Source organism: Callorhinus ursinus, unplaced genomic scaffold, assembly GCF_003265705.2.
Source record: "Callorhinus ursinus isolate GAN/ISIS: 27379988/994484 unplaced genomic scaffold, GSC_fseal_2.0 scaffold132, whole genome shotgun sequence".
NCBI classification, from domain to species: Eukaryota; Metazoa; Chordata; class Mammalia; order Carnivora; family Otariidae; genus Callorhinus; species Callorhinus ursinus.
Genome location: NW_027397194.1, coordinates 421,350 through 440,026, shown reverse-complemented (window position 1 = coordinate 440,026; position 18,677 = coordinate 421,350). Strand labels below are relative to the sequence as shown.

Genomic DNA, 18,677 nt, shown 5'->3' with positions numbered 1-18,677 from the left:
CACACTGTCCCGGGAGGATTCCACCCCCCGCTTAGCCACTGCAGCGACGTCCCTCCGCCGAGCCAACTTCTAAAAGGTCCGATTTTGTGCTCCGCGGCTCTAGCACTTGCCAGAAGCGGCCGGCGGAGGCCCCTCCCCCGCCGTCTATCCTCCCGAATATCGCCTCGGATTCACTTCTCCGCACGCCCTACCTTCCAGAAAGTGGTCGCTTCTCTGTTCAGAGAGTTGTTGCTACTCTCCTGTTCGATCTCCTGTTGAGTTCGTAGGTGTTCAGAATGGTTTGATCCCTATTCAGCTGAATTCCTGAGACCAGACGAAATCTAGGTCTCCTACTGCTCCGCCATCTTGCTCCGCCCCACCCTTCCTCTTTATTAACATCATGTATCACCCTTGCTTTCCTGGAATAAATCCCACTTGACTGTGGTAAATGATCCTTTTAATTTGTTGAAATCAGTTTGCTAATATTCTGTTGAGGAATTTTGCATCTATGTTCATCAGAGATACTGGCTTATAGTGGTTTTTGTTTTTGTTTTTGTTCTTGTTTTGTTTTTAGTGTCTGTCTGGTTTTGGTATCAGGGCCTTGTAGGGCAAATTTGGAAGTTTTCCTTCCTCTTCTATTTTTTGGAATGGTTTGGAAGAATAGATATTAATTTTTCTTTAACTGTTTGGTGGAGGGGTGTCTGGGTGGCTCCGTCAGTTAAGTGTCTGCCTTCAGCTCAGTCAGTTAAGTGTTTGCCTTAAGGGTCCTGGGATCGAGTCCTTTGTTGGGCTCCCTGCTCAGTGGGAGAGTCTGCTTCTCCCTCTGCCTGCCGCTCCCCCTGCTTGTGCTCTCTCTCTCTCTCTGACAAATAAATAAATAAAAATCTTAAAAAAAAAATGTTTGGTGGAGTTCACTTGTAAAGCCATCTGGTCCTGGACTGGTTTTTCTTGGGAGGTTTTTGGTTACCAGTTCAATTCTGTTATTAATAATTGGTCTGTTCAAATTTTCAATTTCTTCGTGGTTCAGTTTTGGAAGATTGTATGTTTCTAGGAACCTATCTATTTCTTCTGGACTGTCCAGTTCGTTGGTCTTCAGTTTTTCATAACATTCACTTATAATTCTTTGTATTTCTGTTGTGTCAGTTATTTCTTCTCCTTTATTTCTGATTTTATTTGAGTCCTCTCTCTTTTTCTTGATAAGTCTGGCTAAAGGTTTATCAATTTTGTTTATCTTTTCAAAGAACTAGCTCTTGTTTTTATTGATCTTTTCTATTTTTTTTTAGTCTCTGTTTCCTTTCTTCTGTTAGCTTTGGGTTTTATTTGTTCTTTTTGTAGTTCCTTTAGGTCTAAGTTTAGGTTGTTTACTTTAGATTTTTCTTGTTTCTTGAGATAGTCCCATATCATTATATACTTCCCTCTTAGAACTGCTTTTGCTGCATCCCAAAGATCTTGGACTGTTATGTTTTCATTTTCATTTGTCTTCCTGCATTTTTAAATTTCCTCTTTGATTTCTTGGTTGGCCCCTTCATTGTTTAGCAGCATGTTGTTTAGCTTTCACATGTTCTTTTTTCCCAGTTTTTTCTTGTAGTTGATCTTTAGTATTATACAGTTGTGGTTGGAAAAAGTGCTTAATATGATTTCAGTCTTCTGAAATTTACTGAATCTTGTTCTGTGGCCATGTGATCTATCCTGGAGAATGATTCATGTACACTTGAAAAGAATGTGTGTTCTGCTGTTTTTGGATGCAGTGTTCTGTATATATCTGCTAGATCCACCTGGTCTAATGTCATTTAAGACTACTATTTCCTTGTTGACTTTCTATCTGGGTGACCTACCCATTGATGTGAGTGTGGTGTTGAAGACCCTTGCTATTATTGTATTACTCTCAATTTCTACCTTTATGTCTGTTAATATTTGCTTTATATATTTAGGTGCTCCTATGTTGGGTGCATAAATATTTATAACCGTTATGTTCTCTTGTTGGATTGGTCCCTTTATCATTATGTAATGATAGAAGTATGCCCTTCTTTGTCTCCTGCTACTTGTTTTCAGGTCTCTCTTGTCTGATACAAGCTTTGCTACACTGTTCTTTTTCTTCTTTTTCATTTGCATGGGGTACCTTTTTCCATCCCTTTACTCTCAGTCTGTATGTTTCTTTAGGTCTGAAGTGAGTCTCTTACAGGCAGCCTATGGATAGATCTTGTTTTTAATCCAATCAGTTACTCCATGTCTTTTGATTGGAGCATTTAGCCCATTTTTACATTTAGACTAATTGTTGGGGCGCCTGGGTGGCTCAGTCAGTTAAGCATCTGCCTTTGGCTCCAGTTGTGATCCCGGGGTCCTGGGATTGAGCCCCGCATCGGGCTCCCTGCTCAGCGGGCAGCCTGCTTCTCCCTCTCCCTCTGCCCCTCCCCCCCCGCTCATGCTCTCTCTCTCACTCTCTCGAATAAATAAAATCTTTTTTTAAAAAAACCCCAAAACCCCAAATTAAAGTAATTATTGGTAGGTATGTACTTTTTGCCATTTTGTTAATTGTTTTCTGGTTGTTTTGTAGTTCTCTGTTCCTTTCTTCTTCTCTTGCTCTCTTTCCTTGTAGTTTGATGACTTTCTTTAGTGTCATGCTTGAATTTCTTTCTCTTCATTTTTTGTGTATCCATTACAGGTTTTTGGTTTGTAGTTACTATTAGGTTCATATATAGCATCCTATGTGTATAGCAGTCTATACTAAGTTGATGGTTGCTTAAATTCAAACACATTCTGAAAGTACTAAATTTTTACTCCCTCCTTTACACTTTGTGTATATGAGGTTACGTCTTGCATTTTTAAATTTTGTGTATCCCTTGATTGATTTTCATAGATTTAATTGATTTTACTGCTTTTTGTTTTAACCTCCATACTGGCTTTATAGGTGATTAATTAAATTTTTTTTAAGATTTTATTTATTCTTTTGAGACACAGAGATACAGAGAGAGAGAGAGAGAAAGCATGAGCAGGGAGAGAGGCAGAGGGAGAGGGAGAAGTAGGCTCCTCGCTGAGCAGGGAGCCCAATGTGGGGCTCGATCCCAGGACCCTGGGATCATGACCTTGGCCGAAGGCAGACACTTAACTATCTGAGCCACCCAGGTACCCCATAGGTGATTAATTAAATCTTTGCTATATGTTTGCTTTTACTGGTGAAATTTTTTCCTTTCATAATTTTCTCACTTGTAATTGTGGCCTTTTCTTTCCACTTAAAAAAGTCCCACTAACATTTCTAGTAAGGCTGGTTTAGTGGGGATGAATTGCTTTAACTCAGTTTGTCTGGGAAACTATCTCTCTTTCAATTCTGAATGATTGAGTATTCTTGGGTAGAGTATTCTTAGTCATAGGTATTTTTCTATTTAGCACTTCGAATATATCATGCTGTTTTCTTCTGGCCAGCAAAATTTCTGCTGAAAAGCCAGCTGATAGCCTTTTGGGATTTTCCCTTGTATGTCAGTTTTCTTTTCTTTTTCTGCTTTTAATATTCTCTGTTATTACATTTTGCCATTTTAACTATTATGTGGACTTTTTTTTTAAGATTATATTTATTTATTTGAGAGAGAGAGAGGGAGAGCATGAGCAAGGGGCGGAGGGGTAGAAGGAGAAGCAGACTCCCTACTGAGGAGGGGGCCCGATGTGGGACTCAATCCCAGGACTCCAGGATCATGACCTGAGCCGAAGGCAGATGCTTAACCTGAGCCACCCAGGCGTCCCTCCTTCTGAAGTTTTAATGTGGATTTCTTGTATACAACATATAGCTGAGTCTGGTATTTTGATCCATTCTGACAGTCTTCGTGTTTTAATTGGTGCATTTAGACCACTGACACCTGAAGTGATTATGGATACGGTTTTTATCAATATCTATCATATTTGTTATTGTTTTCTATATCTTGCCCTTGTTCTTTGTTCCTTTTTTATCTTTCATTCACTCTTACTCTCTCTTTTGTGGTTTTGAGAATTTGATGTGATTCTGTTTTCATTGCATTCTTAACATATCAGTTATACTTCTTTCTTATTGGCTGCCCTAAAGTTTGCAATATACTTAATACAACTAATCCAAGTTCACTTTCAAATAACTATACATCTTTGTGTACAGTGAGAGTATCTTAAAATAACAAAATAATTTTAATTCCTTCCTCCTGTCTCTTGTATTATTGCTCCCATTTATTTCACTTACACATTAGCATACATAATCAAATACATGGTTGCCATTATTATTATTATTTTTAAAGATTTTATTTATTTGACAGAGAGAGACACGAGAGAGGGGAACACAAGCAGGGGGAGTGGGAGAGGGAGAAGCAGGCTTCCTGCTGAGCAGGGAGCCCGACGCGGGGCTCGATCCCAGGACCCTGAGATCATGACCTGAGCTGAAGTCAGATGCTTAACGACTGAGCCACCCAGGCGCCCCCTCCATTATTATTTTGAACAAACAAAAGATCAATTAAGAATATAGATCAATTAAGAATATAAAAATATGTTTTTATTTTACCTTCACTTATTCCTTTTTTTGATACTCTTACTTTCTTTGTACAGATCCATGTTTCTGACCTATATTATTTTCCTTCTCTCTAAGAAGTTCTTCTAACATTGCTTATAAGTCAGTTTCTACTGGCATCAAATTCCCTCAATTTTTGTTTTTCCAGAGAAGTCCCTATTTCTTCTTCACCTTTGATGGTTAATTTTGCAGGGTACAGAATTAGGGTGATAGTTTTTTTCTCTCAACACTTTAAATATTTCATTCCATTCTCTTCTTGTTTCTGTGGTTTTAGAGAAGTCTGATGTAATTCTTATCTTTGCTTCTCTGAGGAGGTGTTTTCCCCCCCTCTGGCTTTTTAGAATTTTTTTAAATTATTTATTTTTAAAATTTTTAAAAGTTTTTATATACATTCTAGTTAACATACCATGTAATATTAGTTTCAGGTGTACAATATAGTGATTCAACACTTCCATAGGATTTTTCTTTATCTTTGATATTCTGTAGTTTGAATATGATATGTCTAGATGTAGTTTTCTTTGGCATTTATCCTGCTTGGTGTTCTGTGAGCTTTTTGAATCTGTGGTTTGGTATCTGTATTAATTTGGAGGAAATTCTCAAATGTTATTGTTTCAGTATTTTTTGTGTTCTGTTCTCTTTTTATTCTTCTTCTGCTGTTCCCATTATGCATATGTTACACCTTTTGTAGCTGCTCCACATTTCTTGGATATTCTGTTCATTCCCCCCTCCTTCCCTACCTCCCACGTTCTTTTCCTCTTTTTAGTTTTGGAGGCTTCTATTGAGATACCCTCATGCTCAGATTTTTTACTCAGCTGTGTCCAGTCTAATAATGAGCTTACTAAAGACATTCTTCATTTCTGTTACAGCATTTTCATCTGATGTTTCTTTTTGGTTCTTAGAATTTCTGTCTCTCTGCTTACATAGCTCATCTCTTCTTTTTTTTTTTTTTTAAAGATTTTATTTATTTATTTGAGAGAGAAAGAGAGAATGAGAGATAGAGAGCACGAGTGGGAAGAGGGTCAGAGGGAGAAGCAGACTCCCTGTCGAGCAGGGAGCCCGATGTGGGACTCGATCCCGGGACTCCAGGATCATGACCTGAGCCGAAGGCAGTTGTTTAACCAACTGAGCCACCCAGGCGCCCTAGCTCATCTCTTCTTGCATGCTGTCTACTTTGTTCTTTACAGCCCTTAACATAGTAATCGTTTTAAATTTCTGGTCTGAGAATTCCAACATCCCTGCTACATCTGCGTCTGGTTCTGATGCCTGCTTTATCTCTTCAAACTGGGGGATGGTGGGATGTTGTTTGTTTTTTAGTGTGCTTGGTAATTTTTTCTTGTTAGCTGGATGTGATGTATTGAGTAAAAGGAACTGCTGTAATTAGACCTTTAGTAATGTGGTGGTATGGCGTGGTGAAGGGGAAGCATTCTGTAGTCCTATAATTTTGTCTCATTCTTTTAGTGAGTCTTTGCCTCTAGACTTTCAACTTACAGGGCTTCTCAGCTCTTCTAATTATTTCCCTTAAAGTGGAACAGGATGGCTAGAGTGGGTATTTTCCCTTTCCCTAACCAGGCTCTGATTAAAACCATAGCAGGTTAGGCTCTGGTTACATAGTTTTTCCTGAGGGTAGACTTTGTTAAAAAGAACAGAATGCTTTGGTATGTTTTGCCCCTCCCCTTGCCAGAAGCACAAGGGGAATTTTCTCAGATAAACCTGGTAGAGTTCCAGAAAGTAAAACTCGCAAGTTTTTCCCTCCTTCCCCGCCATTGACTGGATTACCCTGGAGTTTTTATCTCTCAGATTTTCCACGCTGAGCTTCCAGCAATTCAAGAATCACAGTTCAGGTTTCCCTACCCTGGGATTTGTTCCCACAGAAGTTTTGGCTCCTGGATTTTTGCTTCAGTTAAGTTGTGATCCTCTGTATTTGTCTGTATGCATAATTTTGAGAGTAGTGTCTTAGCCTGTGAAGAGTTGTTGATTTGCAGTTTGTTCAGCTTTTTACTTGTTGTTAGGATGGAATGGTAATTTTGACCTTCTTTCATGCCAGACTGGAAACTGGAAGTCTATTTATTTTTTTAGTCTATTTTGTCTCTGTTGTTTGAGTAATTTCTGTCATTCTTTCAGTTCACTGGTTTTTCTGTCCTCTCCATTCTGCTGTTGAGCCCATCCACTGAGCTTTTTATTTTATTATATTTTTCAATTATAAAATTCCATTTGGTTTTCATTTATATCTCTAATTTGTTGGCTGAAATTTTCTATTTCTTTTCTGAGGTATTCTTTTTTTCCATTTGGTTCAAACATCTTTGTACTTTCTTGTTGAAGCACCTTTGTTATGGTTTCTTTAATATTTTTGTCAGAGGGGCAAAAGGGGGCAGAGGGGCTCAGTCAGTTAAGTGTCTGCCTTTAGCTCAGGTCATGATCTCAGGGTCCTGGGATCAAGTCCTGCATCGGGCTCCCTGCTCAGCGGGGAGCCTGCTTCTCCCTCTCTTCCCCGCTCATGCTCTTTTACTATCTCTGTCCCTCTCAAATAAATACGTAAAATCTTTAAAAAATTAAAAAAAAAATCTTTGTCAGGTAATTCTAAGTTTTCTTTTATCTTGATAATGGCATGTATTTATTTTCTTTTTTAAAAATTAATTTTGAAGTTGAAAACAGAGCTACCCTATGACCCAGAAATTGCACCACTGGGTATTTATCCCAAAGATACAAATGTAGTGATCCAAAGGGGCACATGCACCCCAATGTTTATAGCAGCAATGTCCACAATAGCCAAACTATGGAAAGAGCCTAGATGTCCATCAACAGATGAACGGATAAAGAAGATGTGATACACACATACACACAGGAATATTATGCAGCCATCAAAAAAATGAAATCTTGGCATTTGCAACGACGTGGATGGAACTAGGGGGTATTATGCTAAACGAAATAAGTCAGAGAAAGACGAGTATCATATGATCTCACTGATATGAGGAATTTGAGAAACAAGACAGAGGATCATAGGGGAAGGGAGGGAAAAATGAAACGAGACGAAACCAGAGAGGGACACAAACCATAAGAGACTGTTAATCTCAGGAAACAAACTGAGGGTTGCCAGAGTGGAGGCGGATGGGAGGGATGGGGTGGCTGGGTGATGGACATTGTGGGTATGTACTATGTGAGCGCTGTGAATTGTATAAGACTGATGAATCACAGACCTGTACCCCTGAAACAAATAATATATGTTAATAAAAAATTTTTAAAAAATTAATTTTGAGAACTTGTAATTCATGGTATGATGGATGATTTTCCATTGAAACCTAGATATTATTGTGTAATATCTAAGAGTCTGGATCTTCTTTAAGCCCTCTGTTTTAGCTGGCTTTTTCTGACACCACTCTGGCAAGGGAGATGGGACCCTGCCTTGTTACTGCCTGATATAGGTAGACTTGATCTCCTTGACACCTGATTGGTGGGCTCCTTGCCACTTCTGGGTGAAGATGCAAGTTCCAGTTTCCATGAGGTCTTCCTTGGTCCTGAATTTTGATAATACAACACACTTAAACTTTTTCTTTTTTATTGGACATCTGTGGCCTTCTGTCAATACAGAGAAAGATTGGAGCTGCTGCCCAAAGGCCTGGAAGTCATTTAGTTCCACCTGCTACTTTATTTCTACTATAACAAGAGATTGGACTGAGAGTGAGAGGAACTGCTCAGAAATGAAGGCTCACCCTGCTGGTGATAAACACCAAGGATGAACAGGTACTTTCTTTTTTTTTTTTTTTAAGATTTTATTTATTTATTTATGAGAGACAGAGAGAGAGAGAGAGACAGAGAGAGAGAGAGAGAGAGAGAGAGGCAGAGGGAGAAGCAGGCTCCCAAGGAGCAGAGAGCCCGATGCGGGACTCCATCCCAGGACCCTGAGATCATGACCTGAGCCAAAGGCAGACGCTTAACCATCTGAGCCACCCAGGCGCACCTAACAGGTATTTTCTAATAGATGATGGAGTCAGGAGTCCTGCCTAGTTGTTGTATACCTCTCTTGTCTAAGGAGTTTTTTTTTTTTTTTTAAAGATTTTGTTTATTTATTTGACAAAGAGAGAGCACAAGTAGGCAGAGCTGCAGGCAGAGGGAGAAGGAGAAGCAGGCTCTCTGCTGAGCAGGGAGCCCAATATAGGGCTTGGTCCCAGGGCCCTGGGATCATGACCTGAGCTGAAGGCAGCTGCTTAACCAACTGAGCCACCCAGGTGCCCCCTGTCTAAGGAGGTTTTTCACTGTTTTGGAATATTGGTGGTATGGCAGAAGGCTTTTAATAAAACTGATAAGAAAGGCTGCCTAAGCCTTCACATGCTGCACCTTCTTCCTGTTTCCATAAAACTAATCTCTCCCAAAATAAGTTGGGGGATTTAAAGTATCATATGTGGGGTTTGAGTTGAAGAATGAAAATGTTTTAGGCTGAATATCAGTTTATTATTTCAACCTGTAAATATTTTATAAATTATTAACTATTTCACTGAGAAAGGGGTATTATAGCAATAGAGAAACAAAGTTCAATCATGAAGAGTCAGTCAACAATCAGGAATGAAGTTAAAGAATTTATGAAAGGAAAATGATTTAATCTGCAAAAAATTTTTCATGCATGACTTTGAAGAATACCACCTCTTAGTGAAAGGCGGAAGTGAATCTGAGATGAGAATTCATTATGATCCTGGATAGAAATTGCTTCCATTTGTGTTGAACATTGCTGTATTCTGGATGTTTATGTCTCCCCCAAACTTCATATGGTGAAATCCTAACCCCCAAAGATGATGGTATTTGGAGGTGGGGCCTTTGAGAAGTGCTTAGATACTGAGGGTGGAACCTTGATGAATGGGATTTGTGTTCTTATAAAAGAGACCCCACCCAGCTACCTCGCCCCTTCTACCATGTGAAGACACAGGGAGAAAAAGCTGGCCTTCACCTGACCATGCTAATACCCCAATCTGGAATTTCCAACCTCCAGAACTGTGAGAAAGAAACTTGTTGTTTATAAGCTACCCAGTCTGTGGTATTTTGTTATAGCAGCCTGAGCAGACTAAGCCAAGCATCATGCTCACAAATGATCTCTTTGATCCTGCACTGTTCAGCCAGAGAAGACTTAGGCTTCTGGGCAGGGCCCCCGTGTCGCTCTTCCTGGATCCTTTCCTTTTCTTCTCTTCTCCCTAAGGCTGTAAAGATCTACCTGAATACACTAAAGGCTATAACTCTTTTCTTCCTTTAGGATTTTATCTTCCAGAACCTGGATACATATTCTACTTATTACATAGGCTGTCGAACCCAAAGGGAAAACGAGATTGGAAATGGGTTGATCAAACATCATGCAATGAAAGTGTCACGTGAGTACAGAATTAGATAAAGGAATCCTGAGCCCTGGATCATGCAGGGATTTTAGAGTGTTAAACTATCAGCTCTGAAGATAAAATAGCTTACTCTTCTTTTAACTCTTGGGTTAAATAATTTTATTTATTATCTCATTTAATCATCACAGGAACTCTCTGAAGCACACAGTATTATTTTTCCCACTGTAGAGGTGAGGAAATTGAGTTTAGAGAGTTTAGATAACTCAGCAAAGATTATCCAGCATTGGCAACAAATGATCCTCAAATCCAGCTCTGTTTGACACTGAAGTCTGTACTTTTAATCACTACATTATATATCTCTAAATATAACAAAAATTTATGTCAATTAAGATCATGGCCAATTATTGATTTAATATTTCTCATAAAGCAAAGGAGCTAACTTCTGATAGTTAAAATATCTCATATTTCCGTAGGTCTTTTAAAATTCTTAAATACTTCAGTGCGTTTTAATACAATACCACCTTTGATCCTCCTATCACTGTGTGAAACATATAGGATATGACTCTAGTCTCTATTTTTTAGATATGGAAATCAGGGAAATTTAATTACATATCTAAGATAACTGGGATCTTAGCAGATTTAGGGGTTTTAACTAGTTCTTTGGACTCCAAAAGCAATATATACATAAAAAAAGGAAACAACTATAATGATACTTGGGACTGGGATGAAATCTTTCTTTTCCATCATTTAAGGGAGCTTATGGATTGGCAGTCCCTTGGGAACAGAACATAATGATGGACAAATAGAAGGGCTATCTGTTAGGAGAATGTTTAATGCAATAAGATGACACAATACTGGGTGATGTAAGTTTTTGAGAGAAATGCCAGAGCTTCAGGTGGAGGAGAAATTGCATGAGAATTGGAGAAGGAATGATTTGGGCATATCTGACCTTGACTTCCACACAGTTCAACCCAAGCCCCCTCCCTTGCCCTTTTCAAAGCACTGTTTGAAGAAACAACCTCATCCATTTTTTCCCTTTCAGATTTTGGCACTTGGGTGAACCCAGTAATCTTGATGAGGGTTGTGTTATGCTACATTTTTGTTATCTATCAAGAAAATGGGGCTGGAACAATGTTCCTGGTAATGGACATCGCAAGTCGATTTGCAAGATGATGAAGAGCTACTTATGAATGGGAACATTCTGCATGAACATTTAGTTGAATTGGTATCCACTATTACAGAGATAGCTAACTTGCTCTTTTTATTCATGTGTAAGTCTTGTGTAAGGAATCTTCATAGCATTTTTCAGTAGGCTGTCACCTATTCCATTTATGATAGAATCAGTATACATATTCATTCATTTGTGCCTTCTCCATGTGTAGAAATCATACTGGAGAGCACTTTTGCAGACACATGGAGGAAGCATGAGTATCCTTTCCAAATTTTTGTTAGAGAAGTTAGATATTTTGCTAAGGAGTTAGATATTGATATAATTATATGATGGGGTTCCTCCATCTGTTTGGATTTTTTTTTTCATGAGGTTGGTCAAAAGCGAAATAATCCTGTTACTTTTCATTACTCTCAGACATATTTATTACCTTTAACTGAAGCATATTATGTGACAGTTGGAATGTGATATCAATGGAAGTTAAGTTCCAGCTTTGTCCCAGTAGACTATTTGGGGTTCTTAACATTCTCTGTTCAGTCTTAGACTGTCATTTAACATCAGTGTACAGTCGAAGGGAAATCAGAAATTGAACATTAGAGATTTAGAATTAGAAGTTATTACTAGTGAGTTGACGTAGATTTATAATCCCTAGTTTTTTTCTTTGCTTCAGTTTTATAGTTTTTGTGTGTAGATTGCCACTCAGAATGGCTCCTGGTTTATTCTTGTTCCCCTTTTCACTGAAGTTCTTAGTGACCATTTTATTTCTACTACAATATATAAAACATCATATTTTCAATAAAGTCTGTTATTCATTGCTTTCATATGCTAATTATAATTGATCATAATAAAGCTGATTCTAGCCATGGCTATCCCAGTGTGACCTCTTGAGATTATGCCCTGATTATCTTGATGCAACTGAGTAATTACATTTGCCACTCATTTCCTGACTGTATCTAAAAATGAGTTCTTTTTATACAGTTCTGATCTTATCCATTGTATGTAGAATTTACCAGTTTATTCTTCAGAGAGCGACTTACTTACAATTCTGGAAGAATTCTAGGGAAGCCTTACTTACAAAGAGCTTTTCCCACTATTATTTCAATAATACGGGGTTGGAGTGAAGGGCAAAAAGAACCCCTTACTAATGCTTTTGATTGTCAGAATAGAGGGTGTGCTTGAACTGAAGTGCAAGGGAGAATTGGTTACATTAGTTACTGCTGGGACTTTAACCTCCACCTTACATTTTATGAATGTGATTCAGATCCTATTTTCTTTAATTTTCCATAAAGCACCACTAAATCAAGATTGTAGGTAACAGAGTTTGTGTAAGATTTGTGTTTAAGGAGTGATACTAAAATGAAGAGGCAAGCCGGGTGGTGGGAGGAGCCGTTACAGGAAGGAGCCGGAGCTGCCGATTAAGCTGATCAAGATGACAACCTCCCAAAAGCACCGAGACTTTGTGGCAGAGCCCATGGGGGAAAAGCCAGTGGGGATCCTGGCCGGGATTGGTGAAGTCTTGGGCAAGAAGCTGGAGGAAAGGGGCTTTGACAAGGCCTATGTGGTCCTTGGCCAGTTTCTGGTGCTAAAGGAAGATGAAGATCTCTTCCCAGAATGACTGAAGGACACATGTGGTGCCAATGCCAAGCAGTCCCCAGGACTGCATCGGGTGCCTTCGAGAGTGGTGCGACGCCTTCTTGTGAGGCTCTCTTGGGGAGCCCCCAGTCCCTAGCCCCAGCATTGAGTCTCCAGAGTTTGCAGCCGCATGGGGATTCCTCCCCTGTCCTCTACAAAGGAAGAGATTGCTGTTGTACTCACTTCTGATGTACTTCAAGGTCTTTTGGGAGTTCTCTCCCCTCACCATTTCAACTTTTTTGAAATTCTCACTCTTGCATGCATCTCCCTTCTTGCCCTGCCAGTTTCGTGTCAACAATTATCAGCTTTTCTGAGTGGATTCCTGGCCCTTCCTTCACCCCCTACCCCCACTGGTCTGTTTTATGCTATTTGGCTCCTTTTTTGGCAGAATAGTTACTGTCCTTGTGAAGTTTTTTAAATCAATAAAGCCAGTGGCCTTCAAAAAAAAAAAATGAAGAGGCACCTAGCTGACTTCAAAGGAATGGACAGAATTGTGAAAAATAAGATTGTTGCTTTAAGCCACTAAGTTTTGGGGTGGTTTATTATTCAGCAATGTATACCTGCAACACCTTTGAATTATATTAGTTTTGAATCAGATTCTGCAAAATAATGAAACATATTCAATCACATTGCTGTCTCTAAAAAGATTGACAGTTATAAAGTGAGAATAGATTAATTTTGTCATTAGTAAATAAAATGCAAAATTAAAGTGTTTATTTTTTATACAATTTCTTATTCTTGCGTAGTAAGCATATTATATTACATCATAGGTGTGTGGTTCTTAAATAAATATTTGATACTAAGTGTGCATATACAATTTTTCCAATTATTTATTTATTTATTTAGAGCGTATGAGCAGGGGGAGGGGCAGAGGGAAAGGGAGAGAGAATCTCCAGCAGACTCCATGATGAGTGCACAGAGCCCAATGTGGGGCTTGATCTCATGACCCTGAGATCATGACCTGAGCTGAAATCAAGAGTCAGATGCTTAACCAGCTGAGCACTCCTTTTTTTTTCAAATACTAAGTATGACCAAACAAAAATTGTTTTCAGACCACTGTTCTAGAAAGTGGATTTTAAAATGTTGATTAAAGTTTAGGTAATTGTTCTCTTTGAGGTAAAAGAAAAATACAGACTACAGACAAAAACTATTTGAAGAAAGTATGTTTATGTTGGTTTATTAAGCAGATATATTTAGGACTATGAGTGAAATATACTTAGAATTTTAGGCCCTATATTCATCTTTATGGTTGCTATTAAAAACAAACGTATAAACAAATAAATCTACCAACACTTGAAGCCCTTTTAGTCAACCTGCCACTTAGTAAATGGAATAGGAGGCAGTAACAGTGGAATCTTTAGTACCAGGGAAAATACTTCTGCCCATTGGAGCGAAGATGATCAGCCTGGATGAGTTCTCTGAAGGTGGGAATCTGCTGACACATGACAACCCTTCAGGGTTTGTTAATTTTGTCTTGATGATAATACTGAAACATAAATTAAGTTTTGTCTTTGCCAATATAGAATGGTACCTACTTTGCCAAAGATGAATTCAGTGACTCAAGGATGGAAGAAATAATGTAGTAATCCAACTGTATTAAGCCAAATGTTCAGTATAAGTATCACATTCTCTCTACAAAATGAAATGCTCTACATCAGTTAAAATTGTTGCAAACAAAACTATATAATAAAGAACCAGTATTTAGTACTGTGGTACATATTGTTGGTCTATTTATACCTTCTTCCTTAGAAACAAAACTTTGATGTTATTTAGAGAGTCACTTTCTTTCATGCAGCCCAGGTACCTTGTGACCTTTCAGCTCTGTGAATGGATACTGGTTAGTCCAAGGCAATCAAAACAGTCATCCTAGTGGTTGGTTTAGGAATAGGCACAAATTGCACATTTGCCAGTGAATTAATCACCTCTCCTTGTTCTCTGATGAATCAGGAAGCTAATCTCCCTCTCCCAAAGAATAGGAACAGAGAAGTGTGTAGTCCTGCCTGCTACTGATGGTCATTGTATCACTATGAGGGGAACTAGCTTTAGGATGACAGGAACACCATGGATGGAAGAGTAGAGCAATGGAAAGAATCTGGTTTCTTACGGGTATTGTTGAGCCACTGAATCAACTATTCCTGAAGCATATTCTACTCTGACTTTTTAATAATTAAAGGTAATAAATTTTCTAATTATCTAAGTCTGATTAAATCTTGACTGATATAAAACAGTATATTATTTTTAGTGACCAAACTTTATTGAGAATGCAATAGTCTAAAGGAAGAAGCTAACATTTTTAGAGCACGGTTCAGTGATTTTTGTTTGTTTTGGATTCCACTTATGAGTGGAATCATATAGTATTTGCCTTTCTCAGTCTGATATGTTTCACTTAGCATAGTACCTTCTAGGTTCATCCATGTTGCCTCAAATGGCATGATCTCATTTTTTATGGCTGTATAATTTTCCTCTCTGTGTGTGTGTGTGTGTGTGTGTGTGTGTGTGTGTGTGTGTGTGTGTGTACACACCACATTTTCCTTGTCCATTTGCCTATTGATGGACACTTGGACTGCTTCCATAATTTGGCTATTGTAAATAATGCTGCAATAAACATAGGGGTACAGATATCCCTTCAAATTAGTATTTTGTTTTCTTTGGCTAAATACCCAGTAGTGGAATTACTGGATCATATGGTATATCTATTTTTAATTTTTTGAACTGCCCTAATTTTTTCCACAGTGTCTGTAGCAATTTACATTTCCACCAATAGTGTACAAGGGTTCCCTTTTCTCCACATCCTCGCAAACATGTTATTTCTTGTCTCTTTGATTCTAGCCATTCCGATAGGTGTAAGGTGGTATCTCATTGTGGTTTTGGTTTGCATTTCACTGATAATTAGAAGTGTTGAACATCTTTTGATGTGTCTGTTGGCCAAGGGAAATTAGTTTTCAATAAAAATATATAAAAATATATAATTTTTGTTCCTGCACTTGTGAAAAAAATTCTTTAAATGGATCTGAAGTTTTCATCAGAATTTCAAATGGGTTAGTGACCTAGAAGAGTTTCATTATTTATCTGGGTTGATTTCAGTTTCCCAACATGTTAATTTCACTACTATAGTCCTCTTATAAGGGCTAAAGAAAAACAAAATCATTTAAGGTTACCCAAATAAACCGGTCCACTTCTAGTAATGGAGAACTATTTTGTTGTAACCAACCCTTGTAACAACAACAACAACAAAAACTAGCCAGAGATAGTTGGCCTCAAAGCATTGGGGAGCTATCATGGCACTGAAGACTTGAGGCACATAACCTGTCTGGATCCATGAACAATGATCTGCCATTCTTCCCTAAATTTCTTGGAATTAGGTAATCCCCAGCATCTTGATATAATCCCAAAGGATCATCCCAAGAATGACTTATAGGAAATTTCTTATCTGCCAGTGGTAATAAGAAACAATAATAATCTCATAAATTGAAAATAATGAGATACTATATATCTTGTACCTGTGAGTCTGTATACCAAAAATATCTTCTACACATTTGTTTGGAAAAATATCTAAGTATCTCTTAGAAGGTAGTGCTTGCCACCAACTATTGATTTAATTGTCTTTAAGTTCTTAAACAAGAGAATCAAACTGGGTCTACTTAGTTAAATCATGGACAATAATTTTCAAAAGGGCAACCCAGTGCTACTTTCTTGAAAAGGGATTTGGTTCAAATTGCTGATTCACTTCTGATGTCCCCTTTAAAAGAGTTCAAGCCGAAAGTATTTTGACTCTAATAGTATGTGATTTTATTTTTAATCTGTGTAAGTTATTATCTTTTCCATTGCTAGTTTTTGCTTTACTCCCTTATTAGACTGAAATATGCTGCATTTATCTGTACATCTGACCTGAACCTACCACAAGTCTGCTTTTGATCCAATCTCCCATTCTCCCTATCAATTTTTGTCTTATATTTTGATGTACTACTCCTTTTTGCTTTTGCTCCTACCATCTCCGCTCTATTCAAAGGCTTGCTACTGTAATCTAGAAATGTATACAGGACAAAGGAATAGAGCACAGGGTTGCCAATGGTCAAGAGCAAAAAGTGACTTGGAGAGCATACATTGGAGATGGGAATGGAAGCAAATAGGTCTTTAAATTGATTTTCCTATAAATATATATAGGGTTTACAAGAACTGTTTTCTTTGGACCATCAAGTGAATTAGTCCTTGGGTTTATGTTTCTTTATCTCTGAAGTGAACTGGAAGCAGATGGAGATGTTTTATAACCACTTCTTCTTTCCCCCTTATGACTTATTGTATCTCTAACCAACCCCAGGGAAAATTTTCTGGGGTTCTCAATATCTATTTTAATATTAGCTATAACTATTCCATCACTTTAAAAGCTTGTTAAGTTCAATATGTACCTATCCATAGCAGGGTTTTTTTGTTTGTTTGTTTTTGTATTCAAGATTGCTCACTTGAGAATGTAGAGATATTCATGATATTAATAAAGATAAAGATCTACATTCTAGAGAGTGTATGTTCTGAAGGATCCCCAAACCCTTGAGTAATTATAAGGAATTAATGAAGCCTGTCTTTGATGTTATACCCTTTTTGAGCTCCCCCTTTCCTAATCAGGGAGATAATAAAAGATTACTAAACTATGCCCAATATTGGACTTGATGCAATAAGAATGTTTCATTGCTTTTGCAGATACAGTACAGAATCTTCCATTTTCCAATCATATTCCTGAACAATGTCTGTGGATCTTTATGTAATTTCTATATTAACCCTTATTATTGAAGCCATATCTAGTCAGAGTTTTGCTTACTTCCTAAGACACTGTTCAATACATGGATTAAGTTTTCCCTAAAATCCAACATAAAGGTTGCCTTGTGAGTACTTAAGACCTACAAATAAATTTCTTTTAGGGCATATGAAATTTTCTATTTTGTATGCCAGAATAACTAGGAATCAGAGAGAGAAATTTTATGTCAGGAATTGAACACACGATCTGAATGCTCTTGTGAAAATTAGAATGGACAGTTTTGGATATGTGTCTCAATTTCCTCTTTTTTAAATTTTTTTTTAAATTTTTTTATTGTTATGTTAATCACCATATATTACATCATTAGTTTTTGGTGCAGTGTTCCATGATTCATTGTTTGTTCATAACACCCAGTGCTCCATGCAGAATGTGCCCTTCTCAATACCCATCACCAGGATAACCCATCCCCCTCCCCCCCTCCCCTCTAGAACCCTCAGTTTGTTTTTCAGAGTCCATCATCTCTCATGGTTCGTCTCCCCCTCTGACATACTCCCCTTTTCTTCCTCTCCTGTTATCTTCTTCTTTTCCTTTTTTCTTAAAATATGTTGCGTTATTTGTTTCAGAAGTACAGATCTGTGATTCAACAGTCTTGCACAATTCACAGCGCTCACCGTAGCACATACCCTCCCCAATGTCTATCACCCAGCCATCCCATCCCTCCCACCCCCAACCACTCCAGTAACACTCAGTTTGTTTCCTGAGATTAAGAATTCCTCATATCAGCGAGGTCCTGTGATACATGTCTTTCTCTGATTGACTTATTTCACTCAGCATAACACCCTCCAGTTCCATCCACGTCGTTGCAAATGGCAAGATCTCATTCCTTTTGATGGCTGCATAATATTCCATTGTGTATATATACCACCTCTTCTTTATCCATTCATCTGTCGATGGGCATCTTGGCTCTTTCCACAGTTTGGCTATTGTGGACATTGCTGCTATAAACATTGGGGTACATGTACCCCTTCGGGTCCCTACATTTGTATCTTTGGGGTAAATACCCAGTAGTGCAATTGCTGGATCGAACGGTAGCTCTAATTTCAACTGTTTGAGGAACCTCCATACTGTTTTCCAGAGTGGTTGCACCAGCTTGCATTCCCACCAACAGTGTAGAAGGGTTCCCCCTTCTCCACATCCCCGCCAACATTTGTTGTTCCCTGACTTGTTAATTTTAGCCATTCTGACGGGTGTGAGGTGGTATCTCATGGAGGTTTTGATTTGGATTTCCCTGATGCCGAGCGATGTTGAGCACTT

At 38.2% G+C, this 18,677-nt stretch overlaps 1 protein-coding gene and 1 pseudogene across 1 annotated transcript in view; both read left to right on the top strand.

Moving 5' to 3' along the window:
* LOC112816303 (C-type lectin domain family 4 member A) overlaps positions 1-13,065 on the top strand; it is a 36,004-nt gene extending 22,939 nt beyond the window's left edge. Inside the window, 5 exon segments of the mRNA XM_025862736.2 lie at positions 8,084-8,205; positions 8,207-8,236; positions 9,735-9,780; positions 9,783-9,849; positions 10,856-13,065. Coding sequence (XP_025718521.1) covers positions 8,084-8,205; positions 8,207-8,236; positions 9,735-9,780; positions 9,783-9,849; positions 10,856-11,003 — 413 coding nt within the window. The 3' untranslated portion in view covers positions 11,004-13,065.
* On the top strand, positions 11,033-13,065 carry LOC112816302 (barrier-to-autointegration factor pseudogene; annotated as a pseudogene).
* Positions 13,066-18,677: the final 5,612 nt, after the last annotated feature.